The sequence below is a fragment of the Rissa tridactyla genome, chromosome 3 (assembly GCF_028500815.1).
Source record: "Rissa tridactyla isolate bRisTri1 chromosome 3, bRisTri1.patW.cur.20221130, whole genome shotgun sequence".
In the NCBI taxonomy this organism is placed as follows: Eukaryota; Metazoa; Chordata; class Aves; order Charadriiformes; family Laridae; genus Rissa; species Rissa tridactyla.
The window spans coordinates 281591-295224 of NC_071468.1; the positions used below are offsets into that span (position 1 = coordinate 281591).

A 13634-nucleotide genomic window follows, 5' to 3' on the forward strand; every position below is an offset into this window, starting at 1 on the left:
TGTCACTGCATGTCCCTCAGCAGGTGATGCCTGGGAGGAACTTTAATAAACCTGGAACTGTATTAACTTTTGTGCACAATTTCTACAGGTTCACGAACCCCTGGAGGAGGCACATCTTTGCCCCCCCGTGCTGTTGGGCAGCACCCACAGGAACGGGGAGAAGGGTACGACGAGCAGCTGTGCTGGAGCTTCTCCCTTCGGCAGAAGGGGACTGCAGGTACAAACACCCCTGCACTTAAGAGGTTGAGGGGAGGCCGATTTGGCTTTCAGTAGAGAACATATATTTAGTACTATCACAAGAACAAGACCAGTACATTCTCAACATTAAATTTCTAATCTAATTCTTTCTCCTCTGCTGCCTACAAGAATAAAGCCCCCTTCAAACACATTTTCTGTTGAAGACAGGAGCAGCAGAAACTCCATGAAGTGCAGTATGGGAACTGCGCCAGCGAGTGCCCACACAAAACCCAGAGATGGGGGCTGTGAAAGTGAGGGATAAAATCCGAAGATGGTGGGGAAAAGGACTTTTGAACATAGCCTAACAAAAATGTCATGTGCAGACTATGCCTAAAGGCAAGCAATAGCATGAACATAAGTTTGAGACAGGATGGAAATAAAGAATACAGAAGAGTGAAGAAAAAAACACACAAAAGGACTTGCGATCTTAGCTGACTATTTGCTACTGCATCACGCTAAAGGATGCAACACTAACAACGATAAAGGGAAACACTTCAAAAGAAAAACAAGGGAAACACTTCAAAAGAAAAACAAAGCAAAAATTAGCCAATTTGACTTAGTTTCATTCTATATGGCCGAGATAGTTCTATGAGAACATCAACATTTTTGTGTTGGGTTGGGTTTTTTCTTATTAAGAAAGTAAAATCTTCTACAGAATTAACAATTACCATTAACTAGAGAAAGAAAAAGCATCTTCTAGGGCAAGGCAAGTGAGTTCACAAAGATCCTTACCATGGTTTCTTTCATTTCTGAAGGATTTGGCACCTGTTCTGAGACGTGACCTTAACGACAATACATCCTGATACAGCAGTGTAAATTCTCCCTTCTGCCTTAGAAAGAGCCAAACCAACCCCAGCTGTCCTGACAGTCGTCTCAAACAGGAAAGAATTTACCTAAAAATGTGGAACTAATAGGAAGAGTCACTAGAAAGATGTCCAGGTACATGTGACTTTGTATTTGTTGTTAAATAAAAGACGGAAAGGAACATCTGGTGTTTAGGAATATTGGGTTGATTAGTGAACTCTGGATTGACAAATGAGTTACTAAATTAGCTAGAAACTAAGATACAGTCTTACCTGTCTTCACAAGTAAAACTTATCTTACCCTCTGCCTGCCACTCACTCCACCCCCCCCCTTAAGGTTTCTTCTTTGTGGTGCCCAAAAATCATTTATCACTTAAAGAAACCCCTAAATTTGACTAGTCAAGGTTTTTAGATCCAGAAAACTTTAAATTTGAAAAACTGTTTTAAAGAAACGTGCTCAATAGCAGCTTACTGTGCTTCCTGAATATTAAACATCTGTACTACCTTTGTACTCAGAAGAGATTCTGAGACTGGTCTTGGCAAAGATAACCACCAAGCAAAATCAAAGCTTCAAATACTACATTTGGCAGACCTATAATGGTTCTTTTTGTATTTACTTATGAAATTAGTGTCTTTTTAAAAAAAAAATCATGAAAATAGTGTATAGGTAAAAGCTGTACAGGTCTACACAAATAAACAACACAAAACAAACACCACGCTGTCCAGAAGAAGTCTGCTACGGTTTTATCAGTTTCCTTCTGAAGAAATACCGAACACATCACCCACTGCCCACAGTGCCACCACGGAACACCACGTCCTGCCAGCAACAGCAGCTTCCAGAAAGCGTGTGTATAAACGTACACACAAAATAAGAATGAAAATTATTTGGTTTGGCATTTTAATAACATCATTAATAAATGTATACAATGGCAAACATTAAAAAAATCAATATGTAAAGGAAATTACAGTTTTAAATAAGAGCTTTTTAAGTTTTGTTTCACACCTAGGTACATTCCTTTAAGGCAGTTTTATTAATATCAAAGCATTATTTACATATACATTATCATCTAACTCTAAAAATCATACATGAGCTCCTTTGTCAAGGCTGCATCATGTCTTGGAAAAAGTTTAGAAATAATAGGTGTTGGGAATGTTACTAAATCCTCAGCAGACTATCATAAAAAGTAAATAAAAATTATACATTGTATAGTACTACAACCTCTTTGTCACCCAGAACTAGCAGTGTCAGATTTGGCAACTCTTGCAGTAAAAAGCCGTGTGTACGCTGTCGTCGCAGGCTCTTCCACAGCTGCCGTGTTCTTCCCCGGGGAGTGCATGTTTCAGAACACGTGAACCAGTCCCCAAACTGAATTTATGCTTTTATTTTAATTTTAAGGGCACAGACTGGGAATATTAAGAAAGGAAAATGATTTAAAAAGCATCAGAGCACAGAGAACCTCCTGACTGCTCTTCAGCTCTGAAACATCTTTGCAAAAGAAAACTGCTGGGAGAACCAGATTCTGATCTCTGGAATGCAAACGTATCCCTGGAGCTGCTTTTGGCAAATGTAGCAAGTGGAACCCAAAATTCCTCTCTGGTCTTGCTGCTGATGCAGATAAAGTGAGTAAAATCCCGCTGACGGTGGCGCAGAGGGGCACTAGCCGGGCTCCGGCGCACAAACCTGACCCGCACTGGGCTCTGACCCACAGGGTGGGTTCTGCCCCAAACTCCCACTGATTCTCTCACACACAGAAACTTTGCTTCAGGTTTTGGATGAGGGGGTTCATTTCTAATACACGTTATCAGTCAAACAGCAGCTGAAAAGTTTGTAACTGCACCCCGGCTATGATTGCAGAGATGCTTCAAGAAGGTGTAATAATACGGAAAAAAGCAAGTGCAGAAGCTGTGATGTGTAATCTCAGGCAATTTACTGAACACAGAAGAGATCTGAGCTAATAAGTAAGAATTCAGGAGATGCGGCGAGGCTGGGTTACGCATGCCCAGAGAAGTGCCCGCGCCATCACAGTAATACCCTACTCCTGCCCCATTCCCAGGGCCACAGAGAACCCACCTCAGCACACACAACCGCTCCAATTCCATCAATATAAAACCGTGTTTGGCACTGCAGTGTAAATCTGTTAATTCAAGACACACACATTCTAAAAATAGTAACGGTACTAAACTATTAGGGTTTAATAGTTTAAAATGCATCAGTTCCTCTGTTGTCCAAGAGAGTCAGGAGAACCCAGTCACAACCAGACCCATCTCACAGCTCTCACTGCTTGGCTTGGGATGCCCCAAATCCTCCTCAAAAACACTGCGGTATCCATTACAGTGTGGGAAACGATCCCAGATGCATCTGAGCTCAGGCTGCCCACAAAACCACTGCGGGGCTGGATTTCAGGAGCGTACCGGGCTTCAGATCGCTCCCGGCATTGCTAATCTATGCCGATGCTCTGCACTTCCACCGAAATCGGTGACAGTCTCAACACTGAGACTAAGGGACCAGAAATGAAGGCTAGCGTGAGCTGCTCATCAAAATAAACCAATGATTTTAATGAAATACCAGGAATGTATTCAGAGGAAGAATGGGAATTCTATATGGTGGAGAGCTGCAAAATTGGTCCTATTTTCACTTAAGATAAAAAAAAAAAAAAAAAATGTTTAAATTCTCTGTGAAAACAATCCCGGGCTGAAAAAGAAGTGCTTATATTGTAAAACCAAAACATTCTGCTTAGATCTAGATCTTTTAGCACATTTTATCCTAAAAAGTATTTCAGAAGGAAGTCACAGTCTCCCTTTCTAAAGCTTGCTGAACTTTCCTCTTTTCCCCCACTTTTCGACAAAACGGCAAGGAAATGGAAAAACGACCTGCCAGTAAGCTTTTGAGTCTGTTGAACTGCATTCTCTCTCCAGGGAAAAACGATTGTTCCAACTGCCCCGGCAGTGCGAGGCCATACACCTGCTTAAAAGCCGTGAGCCTGCAGAACAAAGCAGGAGGAGGTGGGACACTGGGAGGTCACACAGGTAACTGAACCCTTTGGAACAGAGGTTCAAGTGTGCCGGGTGATCTGTAATACAATGCAAGTAAGATAACTCGTTTTGGTTCTGCTTATAAATTCATGTACGCTTCCTTTGAGCTCTCTAAATGCTTTCAAGACAACAAATGTATGCAACCACTGAATGTACCAATAACATTTGTTGACTTTAATATAAATCAGTAATGAAAAAAATGTATCTTACTAATAAAAGATAACCTTTAAGGGGAACTGATTGTAAAATGCATATGATACTATTTACATTTCTTTTTGCCATCAAGAAACCTCCTAAGCCACAATCCGCTCATGTCAAAAGACAAACAATAAAAAAAACAAAAACCAACCAACCCAAACAGTCAATACACAAACATCCTAAGACAGTCTTATCCTGGAAATGTCATTTGTTGGAAACAGCCTTATATTAAAATAAAAGTTATAGAAAAATCATACCTGACAATTTCCTGTCAGACACATCTTAACATATATCTGCAGAATAACTTGGGAATGTGAAAAACACAAATGACAAACAATTTCTATATAATACGATTATCCCATGACTCCCACTTTCATTAGTTACCGAACTTTTCCGTATATGTAAACAGATTTTTCTCTTGCAGTATGCAACAAAAATCAGCATAAACTTTTTAAAGAGCAATTTCATGCAGATTATGCTAGCCAAATAAGGCAGTGAAGTGCCAGTAAGCTGTGAGGTTTTTGTATCTGTATATACAGTCAATTTCAACAAAATTCTACAGCATTCATTTTAGATTTACAGAAGTAAATATAAACTGCTAGTTATGGGGGTTTTTGGCTAATTATTAGCAGAAGCTTAAGCAAATCAGTGGCTAATTTCATAAACAGAGGATGAAAGAAGTTTTTTTTTTTTCCTGGAGTAATTCTTGAGACCTTAAAATTCTTGGTCCTTAGGGAGATGAGAACTGTCCTTTATTCAGTAGATCTTAACAGTGCAATGTGCAATAATTCCTAAGACCATCTACAGGTTTTCGGCAGTAGACTCCAGTAGAGCTCCTTGATTCAAGGAAGGAAGGAAGGTAGGTAGGTTTTTATTTCTCGCCTGCTCTAGTCACGAAGAATGTAAAAAATTCCCTTAATTTTTATTAATGATTCCTACAGTCGCTGTCTTGTTACTTCAGATATAAAGGCTTCATACTGAGATACTGAAGGACACTTTTCTCTCTGTGATCAGTTGGAAGGTAGAAAGAGAAAAGAACAATAAGAAAAGCTTAAAGTGCGAAGTATAAAATACAGAGTTAAGTCACTAACAGAACTAACAGCACTAATAGCATGCATCAAAGATGTTTTAATGAAGTCAAGAGAAGGACAGAATGCCAAAGACAAGCTTTATAAAAAGGCAGTTTCCTTATAGTATAGAATACTTTATGTGTTTTGTTAAACTATTCTTTTAGATTTATCTGTCCCTTTCTAAGAACTGACTTCAATATTACTTCTTAATGCGATTTCTTTGAACTTCTTCAAGAGATTTGAAAAATTAAAGGAAACGTAATTTTTTACAGGCAAAAGGCTAAATGGGACGACGTTCCCTGCCTATGCAGGCAAAATAACTGCTGTAAAACAACCTGTTCTGGCTTAATAAGCAAGATAGAAGCCAGTTAAGCAAGCAGTATTTACATCTGGTTAATGCAATGTGCACTTGTTCTTATATGTAATGCTGTTAGTTTGTTGTAAATGAAATTAATCTCATTTACGTTTTGGGCAGGAAACTCACCACTTGGCCCACATCTCATGTAGTGGGTAATAGAATTAGGAGCTTTGTTGCTCCCTAGACCTGCTTTTTGAATTTCTGCTTTCTGGGATAGCTTCCACATCTGCAGAGAAAAGCATTTAACATTATTCATTGTGTTTATCAGGACACGAAAAAAAAACCCTCATGCATTAAAATATATTCTACTTATTAGTAGAGCAAAAGAATACATAAACGCTTTTTTTTTTTTTTTTTGAGGAAAGGACAGAGGAGAGGGATAGAAGAAACTCACTGGAAATGCCTACTCAACTAGACTCATTAAAATTCATCTTAGCATTTAGAATAACCAGGTATTATTTTCAAAGCCACAATCAGATATATTTAACTTTTATATACACTAACCCTAAACTGCTGCCTGTATGAAGAGGAAAAAAATAATCAGATGTAACCAAGGCTGACTGAACCCAGCAGAGAACGTCATCATCTTTGCTTTTTTTTTTTTTTTTTTTTTTTTACTTGCTACACATTGGCAGAAATGCCAAAAAGTTGATCTGCAGAACAGAAAATTATCTTTGCATGCAACAGCCTGGACATGCAAAATGCAGCATCTTAATTTACTATCCGCTTAAAGCAACGCACCAAGCAAACCTTTAACTGCAAGCAAATTATTGAGCCTGAACAACAAAACCTTTTTTGGTCAGCAGTCACGTATTTAGTGTTTATAATTGCCATGCAAAACCCTAACATAGCTTTTAAAGGCAGCAGGGTCCAAGGACCCAGCCACGTGAATGGCGGGGGAGCAGCAGTGACCAAGTCTGAAAGGAATTTCGCAGACCAAAAGAGACATCCATGACATGTCTATTGTTAAAGCATAAAGATCAAAAAGGTGGAGGAAAAAATAATCCTTCTGTACGTGAAAACATTTCTTTTCTTTCATATATAATGAACAAATGTTGACAATTTATTTTCAGAGACATTAAAAAGTAGCATACTTTTGCTGCTCCAGCTGAACTCAATGGAGCAAAAATAGGGGCACAAAAAATTATTATCCTCAGAAGTGAAATGTAATTCATTACAAATTTATAAAACAATGCAAAATAGTAGCTTGAGCCAGCCAAGGTTAGTCTATAACTCCCACAGAGGACCTGAGACACTCATATTCAAAGACACTCGGTTATTCTGAAGCCCTTTGGGCTTAAGAGAGAAGCTATTTTAATGCTGCCCCCCCAATGGAGCAAGGTAAAACACAGGCTAAAAAGGCATTAAAAAATCAGACACGAGTATTCACTATCAGCTTTGGTTTGGATGCGAAAGCTTAGTGCTGTGGAGAGAAATGAAACTATGCAAACTGAAGTGCCCCATAGGCAGTGGCTAGAAAAAAACCCATGTATTTTGTTGCCTTGATAGCAAGCTTTAACTTCACTGTACAGGGGGAACCTTTCAAAGTTGTCCTTAGATCTTGGCCCTGCTCGTGATTACGACTGGGACTCGGCGGTCGTGCCGGAGAGTTCCTAATAGACATATCTGCAGACAGTACTGGTATTTGTTGAGCTGTGACCGTGTAAGGACCTAAGCGAGACAAGGTTGGCAAACAAGACCATGGCGTGCCTGAAAGCCACTCTGGTTTGTCCCAACAGCAGCAGCTGATCTGAACAGAAGATACTACCTCTAGCTACAGACCTTGTTCTGATCCTAACGAGCACCCTCGCTGCAAGACACAGGCTGGCCATCAGTTCAGAAAAATACAGATACTGGTAGCACAGTACAAATTTATACTAAGTACTCTCAGAGGTAAGATTTTGTTCTCTAATTCCTTAAATGACTTGCAAAATGTATTACGCACACATCACTTCAGCTAACAGCACTGTTCATCTCAAAGCTAATTCCAGCACATCTACAGATTAATGGAAATGAAGTCAAATGACAGGACCCAAGATGAGAACACTGATCTTGCTGCATGAAAGTAAATGCGTGTGATTAAGACTATATTTCAAATTTGGGTTTAGTTGTTTTTTTTAAATGGTAAGACAATTCTAGAGGGAATACTGCAATAACTACCAGCATGCTGGGAACAACATCGAAGAGAAGTGAGAAATTTATCAGCCCAATAATAACACATGCCTGTAGACATGGTCATCGGCAGCTTGACATGTGGAAACAGTAATTTTACCCTCCACAGAATATATTTGAAACATCCAATCTTCTCCCCTTGCTCATTTTCCCCACCTCGAAATGTAGCCGGAGCTCTGGAATTAACAATTCTCCTGTACGAAATGGAGACGGTGAAGACTAACGTATAGGATGTCTGCCACGCTCCCTTGAGGAGCTGGGTATCTGCAGCACTACTTACACACTAACTTCAACGCACAGAGCAGCAACACGACTGCGACAAAACCTCCGGCGAAATAAATTCAGTTGTAAAAATCAGAATATGACATTCATTATTTTCAATATTTATTTTCAATTTTAAATATTTTTTCCCTAGATATATTTTCATTCAGGTTTTTTATAGCTTATGTAATTTTGGCCTACAATAACTGTCAGTAACTATTTCTTCTTGCAAGAAAGTGCTAATGTCTAAAGCCTCATGTAATTCTAGTTTAAGAACGATACAATTTTAAACTCTGTTTATATTTACCATTGAGAAGTTTCAGACAACTGCAGAGATGGCGGCATGTTAAGTAATTAGTTTTCAACATTTCTCTTTAGCTGGTCATCTGGGATTTAATGAGTTACTTGCTTAAGCATTCCTATACTCCCATAACTTTGCAAGTATTTCTTTTTGTTATTTTTTCTTTTATTTAACTGTGCTAATTTAACAGTTTTTCTGTTACTTTGTTACATATCTTGTTTTATATTATATTAGTGTTACTTCTATTAAGAAAAAATGAATTTCCACCATCATCAATACAGGTTTTTATTACCATACATCACAAGGAGTCTCATATAACTCTGTTACTTGACTCCTAATAAAAGCACACACTTCACTTGTACACCAGATGTGGAAAGACAAAGCATACAAAAGGGAAAAGGTGGAAAGGGTCATTTTTATATCACAAGTGCTGTGCATCATGTGACTATTTATTACCTCTTCATAAGAATTATCATTTATGTTTAGGATTATGAATGGTCTTTGTATTTATCAATGTTCAAATATTTTAGTAACTATGAACAGTAATTCATATTTAGTGTGCAAACCAGAGGCACTGAACTATTGGGCTATAAGTTGTTCCTTGTGCAAAGTGCATTTATGCCAGGACACGCCATAAAGGAAAACAGTAAGATGCTGAAATATCTCTAATGTGTCTTTTCGTTAGTATCTTGTTTTGAAAAAAAAGGGGGGGGGGGGAAGTATTTTTACTCAAAATACATAATCAACGTGTTACTGATAAATCTGAAAGCGCGAGCACAACTGAAAAGTATCGTCTCTGTACCGGAAAGTTATGTTGTTCACTGTGCCACTTTTGGCGATGCAGCATGCGATTGGTTTAACATGCATTCAGTAACATACAGGAAAAAACCAAAATATTTGTAACGCATGACAAATAAAAATATAGCTTGCATTATAAAGACTTTTAAAGGCATGCAAAATATATACAGTGCAATTAATGTTTCATGCAAACTTTGGTGAGGTTACACTTTTACATTCAAACATGCCAGAGTACACAACTGAGCCCTATGCCATCGTTCCTAGAAACCAACAACCAACAGATCTAACACAAAATTATTTTTTTGTTGTACTGAAATTCTCTCTATATCCAGTGGACGCTGAGAACACCTATATGGCATACTAGGCGCTCTCTCTCTCTCTTCATATATATATATATATGTATATTTAACAACACCGCTTCCTTATCATACACAGCCATACTCATACCACACAGTTTTATTATCTTCAGAAACCAGCAGCAGGGGTTCAGCCTTGCCAGTGTTTACACAGGTGGGAGGGACAAATTCACTAGTGGGAACTGACCGTGGGTCACTGTGATCGGATTTCTGATTAGCAGAAGGCTGGTCTTGATTTTTCGGTACTGGTCTAAATGCTGACAGATTTGCCTGATCGGGTTTTTTTGCTGGCGATCTTTGAGGCAATCCACTTATATTACTAACTAATTCAGTGTTAAGGGATAAAAATGGCTGAGCCACAGTAAACGATCCTGTGCTGTCATTATTACCAGATATACTAGCTTTATCATTAAACACATTTGTGCTTAGCAAAGTTCTCTCATGGAAATCTGACCTTTCCATCCTCGAGGTCGTAGGCACATCAGGGTTACATCCTAAGTTACGTGGTTTAACTGTATTAGCTGCATTGCTCTGTGGGACACAATCTACTCGGTAAGCCACGCAGTGAAAAAAATGAGAGGATAACTGGTGTGCTGAGTACTCACTAGAGGTCGATGGGACACTTCTGTCGGGGGCAGATGGTGCTGGGTCAACTGATACAGGTTGCCTACTGTCCTTAGACAAAAAATCATGAATGCTTGTCCTCCGAGTAGTTCCTTCAGCTGTAGAAATCACGCTGCTCGCCCGAGGTAAGGTAGCGTATGGGTTGCAATCTCTTGATTGTCGCTGTGATACAGGTGCTTGTATCTTGTCTTTAACTGATCTGGCCCTCCCTTGAGCGCCTGATGTAAATTTTATTGGAGAGCTGGTGAAGTAGGTATCGTCGGTTTTACGAAGGCTGGGCCTTACAAGTTGTTCTGCTTTAATGGCTCGTCCATCGGAGAAATCGATTGTGTTTTTCACACTTAATGATCTCACAATACCACAACCGGCAGATGGCTGTTTTCTTAGCTTTTCCTTTCCCGTCAGCTCCGCAGACTCAGATAAGCTTTTCATTACTTCATCTAAAAGGTTCTCTTCACTTGCAGATTTCATCTGTCAGAAACATGAAGCATCTTACCAATTTATAAACTGTAATTTTGACCTTTTTCTTAAGCAATCTTTGTGGACATAAATGAAAAACAGTTCTAAAAAGTGTTTGCCTTTTTTTTTTTTTAATTTCTCAGACCTAAAAGCAGTGTTAAACATCTACGGCACATACTCACAAGTCTTCTGTACAGCTTACAAGCAAGTACTTTGAAAACGAGGCGTCAGACAGACCATAACTATCTGGAATTAGTTCCTGTAATACTGATTAACTCAGCAAATCAGATGATCAAGACTTCCAGTTCATCTTCTCACTCCCTTGCGCTCCACCATCACTCATGCAATCACTCATCTTCCTATGCACTTTCACACGGACTATTACTTAACTTAGACTGATCATCCAGAGCTCAAAGCTTAAATTCTGTACAGACTCAAAGACAAAAGATCCCAGAAAGCAACATAAAGCACATAACCTTTAGGCATCCTTGGTGCCCAAATTTGGACTGGGCAGCTCTCAAATGTCTCTTTTTGGAGAAAAGACTTCAGAGCTAGAAAAGAAGTTTAGGTGAATACTATTCACAGACTCAGCAGAGAGAGACTTCAGTCTTTTTCAAAATGGTAAGAGAGACAATTTGGAAAGAATTAACCTAAGAGCATTAAGGAAATGCTCTGGCAGAAGCCTGGAAAGAGATCCCTTAAATACCCTTCCAACTAGAATGATTCTGTGATGCTACAAAAGAGATTCTGTGATTCATGAACAGCAGTGAACTAGACTCCATGACTCAGGTGGTTTCTTTTATTTCTATTGCCAGAAGAGTATTCTCTAATGCTTAAAACCCAAAAACCCTCGTCAGAGAGACCACGGGTGAGAGATCATTTGAAGTATCTAACAAAAAATCCAGAAACTTAGTCCAGACTCAAGTCACTACCCCAGACCACCCCGATCAATTCAGCCGTGAATGCGTATTTTTCAATTTCAGTTGTATTGTTACAAACAGATGGAGTCTGATCCTTACTCTTGAGAGGGCCTCGTCACAGTAGCTGGCTTCCTTTATCCTAGAGGATAAAGCCTTGATCGGGCAGCCTGTAGTAGACACCGACCACAAGATTCCCCCTGTTGCCTCGGTCTCTAATTCCTACCCATAAGCTTTCGGCTTCCTCCTGGCTATTCTTTAGGGAGATCTGATCTAGTTAAAGATATCCCTGCTTACTGCAGGGGGGCTGGACTAGATGACCTTTAGAGGTGCCTTCCAACCCAACACATTCTATGGTTCTGTGATTCTAGAGCACTTCTAGGCTTAGGACACATCTACTCAAGAACCAGCGATGAAGAAATTAGAACACTAGCAGAGACAAGGTGATTTAGGGCTTCTAACAAACCGTCACCGATTTAGAGAAACATTCTCTTTGTCTTAGTCCTCTCAGATTTCAACAAGCTCCAAGGCCAGTTTTTTTCCCCAGTCAAGTCAAAAAGACACAACTGAAGCAGACAAGACTCTCTCCTCAGGGAATGAAGTAAAGCATCTTCCTTCCTGTTGATGTAAGACACATCTGACAACAGCCACTACTGAAGGTAAGTGCAAGGAGTAGTAAACTTATTGGGAGTTCACAGCCTTCCGTCTCAACTGCGATGAGTGTGCCGCGCATCAGTGCACCGGGCAATTTTGTGCAGTACAGATTGACTGTCTTACCTAATTCAGTAACCCAGAAAGGGTCCGGCTGCAAAATTCCAAATGATTTTGTGTGTAATACAGCAAGTACAGTTTATGAGGATACAGTCCACACTACTTCTTAATGCAGGCATAACCAGTACCTCCACAACGTTTTACAGCTATTCTACTCACTGTAAGTCTTCTATTAATCCTGTGCCCATTGAAGAGATAATACGTGGTTAAAATATTTTTTTTAAACTAACCTCGCTTGAGGTACTCTTGTTGCTTTCTTCTAAAAACTGTTGCAGGGTAACAACTTCGCTCCCGGGAGAGCCGCTTTTGATGTGTTTTCCACGGCTGTCCAGTGTCTCGGGTGTTCTTTGCTGGAGCACGGGACTAGACCTCGCCTGTCCTTTCAGATACTGGACAGGGCTGCTGCTGCTGCTGGACCAAGCCTCGTGGTCGTGCGCCAGACTAAACTCGCCGCTGCTGTGACTCTGCGGCCTGCTCTGATTGTGAACTGCACCTGCTTTTGGGGCAAACGGTACTAAGTATTTAATAAGAAAAATAATATCAAAGCTGTTAAGCAGTATAACCTTACGCAAATCTGGAATATGATCTGATTGAGTTAATAATAATTCTATTTAAAGTTGTAAAAAAATCCAGTTGTCCTTTTTTCAGTCAAACCACATATAGTATTACTACCATTGCGCTCCCCTGACTTACCTCTTACAGCTCTTCAAACATGACATGATAGCTTTTGAATAAAAAGCCACTTTCACTTATCATCTGGGCCTCCATCTACATAACAGTATGTTCCAAGAGGCTAAAGATACGCCTCCACTCTTGTTCAGCATCACTGCGAGGCACACGCGCTAATATACTATTAATGAGTTTTACATTAAATGAAATACAAAGGATGGAATAGAAAGAAAATATTTTCTTCAACATAGTTCTTCAACAAGAACTATTTAGGAATGCTGCGTCTCCAACAGTTTCTGCCGTTACTTCTAGTTTATTACAACTGTGACCTTAAGGAAGCACATGGCATTAAATGCAAAATAGATTCCACAACACCAGTTCCTTTATTTTTTCAATAATTGTGATTTGCGTAAAAAATACTGATGAATAATCAAGTATTTCCTACTTCATGTTCCTCCTCAGAAATGAAATTAAGTTTGAAGAAAGATAAATTGTTTACAGCGGAAATTTCTAATACTGTATAGAAACTGGGGCAAGGAGCACTTAAAAGCATCTTTTACAGAAGGGAATAATCCAACAGACAGAAAATAAAACTAATAAAGATCTT

General features: G+C 39.3%; 1 protein-coding gene and 1 long non-coding RNA gene across 10 annotated transcripts in view; one reads left to right on the top strand and one right to left on the bottom strand.

Moving 5' to 3' along the window:
• Window positions 1-88: 88 nt before the first annotated feature.
• Window positions 89-12756, top strand: LOC128907897 (uncharacterized). Of its 5 annotated transcripts, XR_008465782.1 has the most exons (8): window positions 89-217; window positions 993-1176; window positions 2437-2660; window positions 3957-4067; window positions 6060-6151; window positions 7439-7592; window positions 12099-12246; window positions 12634-12756. It is a non-coding gene; the product is annotated as an uncharacterized LOC128907897 (long non-coding RNA). The 5 variants fall into 5 exon arrangements; XR_008465781.1 differs by lacking the exon at window positions 6060-6151; XR_008465783.1 differs by lacking the exon at window positions 6060-6151 and having other exon boundaries at window positions 7442-7592.
• The window catches only part of CCDC88A (coiled-coil domain containing 88A), a 76961-nt gene continuing 67852 nt past the window's right edge, over window positions 4526-13634 (bottom strand). For 3 of the 5 annotated variants that reach the window (XM_054197257.1, XM_054197256.1, XM_054197255.1), the window contains 2 exons: window positions 12589-12854; window positions 7586-10682 (listed from right to left, as the gene is read on the bottom strand). In XM_054197257.1, coding sequence (XP_054053232.1) covers window positions 9657-10682; window positions 12589-12854 — 1292 coding nt within the window. In that variant the 3' untranslated portion in view covers window positions 7586-9656. Of the gene's footprint in view, window positions 5276-5825; window positions 5926-7585; window positions 10683-12588; window positions 12855-13634 lie in introns of those variants that run through there. The other 2 variants (XM_054197260.1, XM_054197259.1) reach the window with 1 other exon arrangement.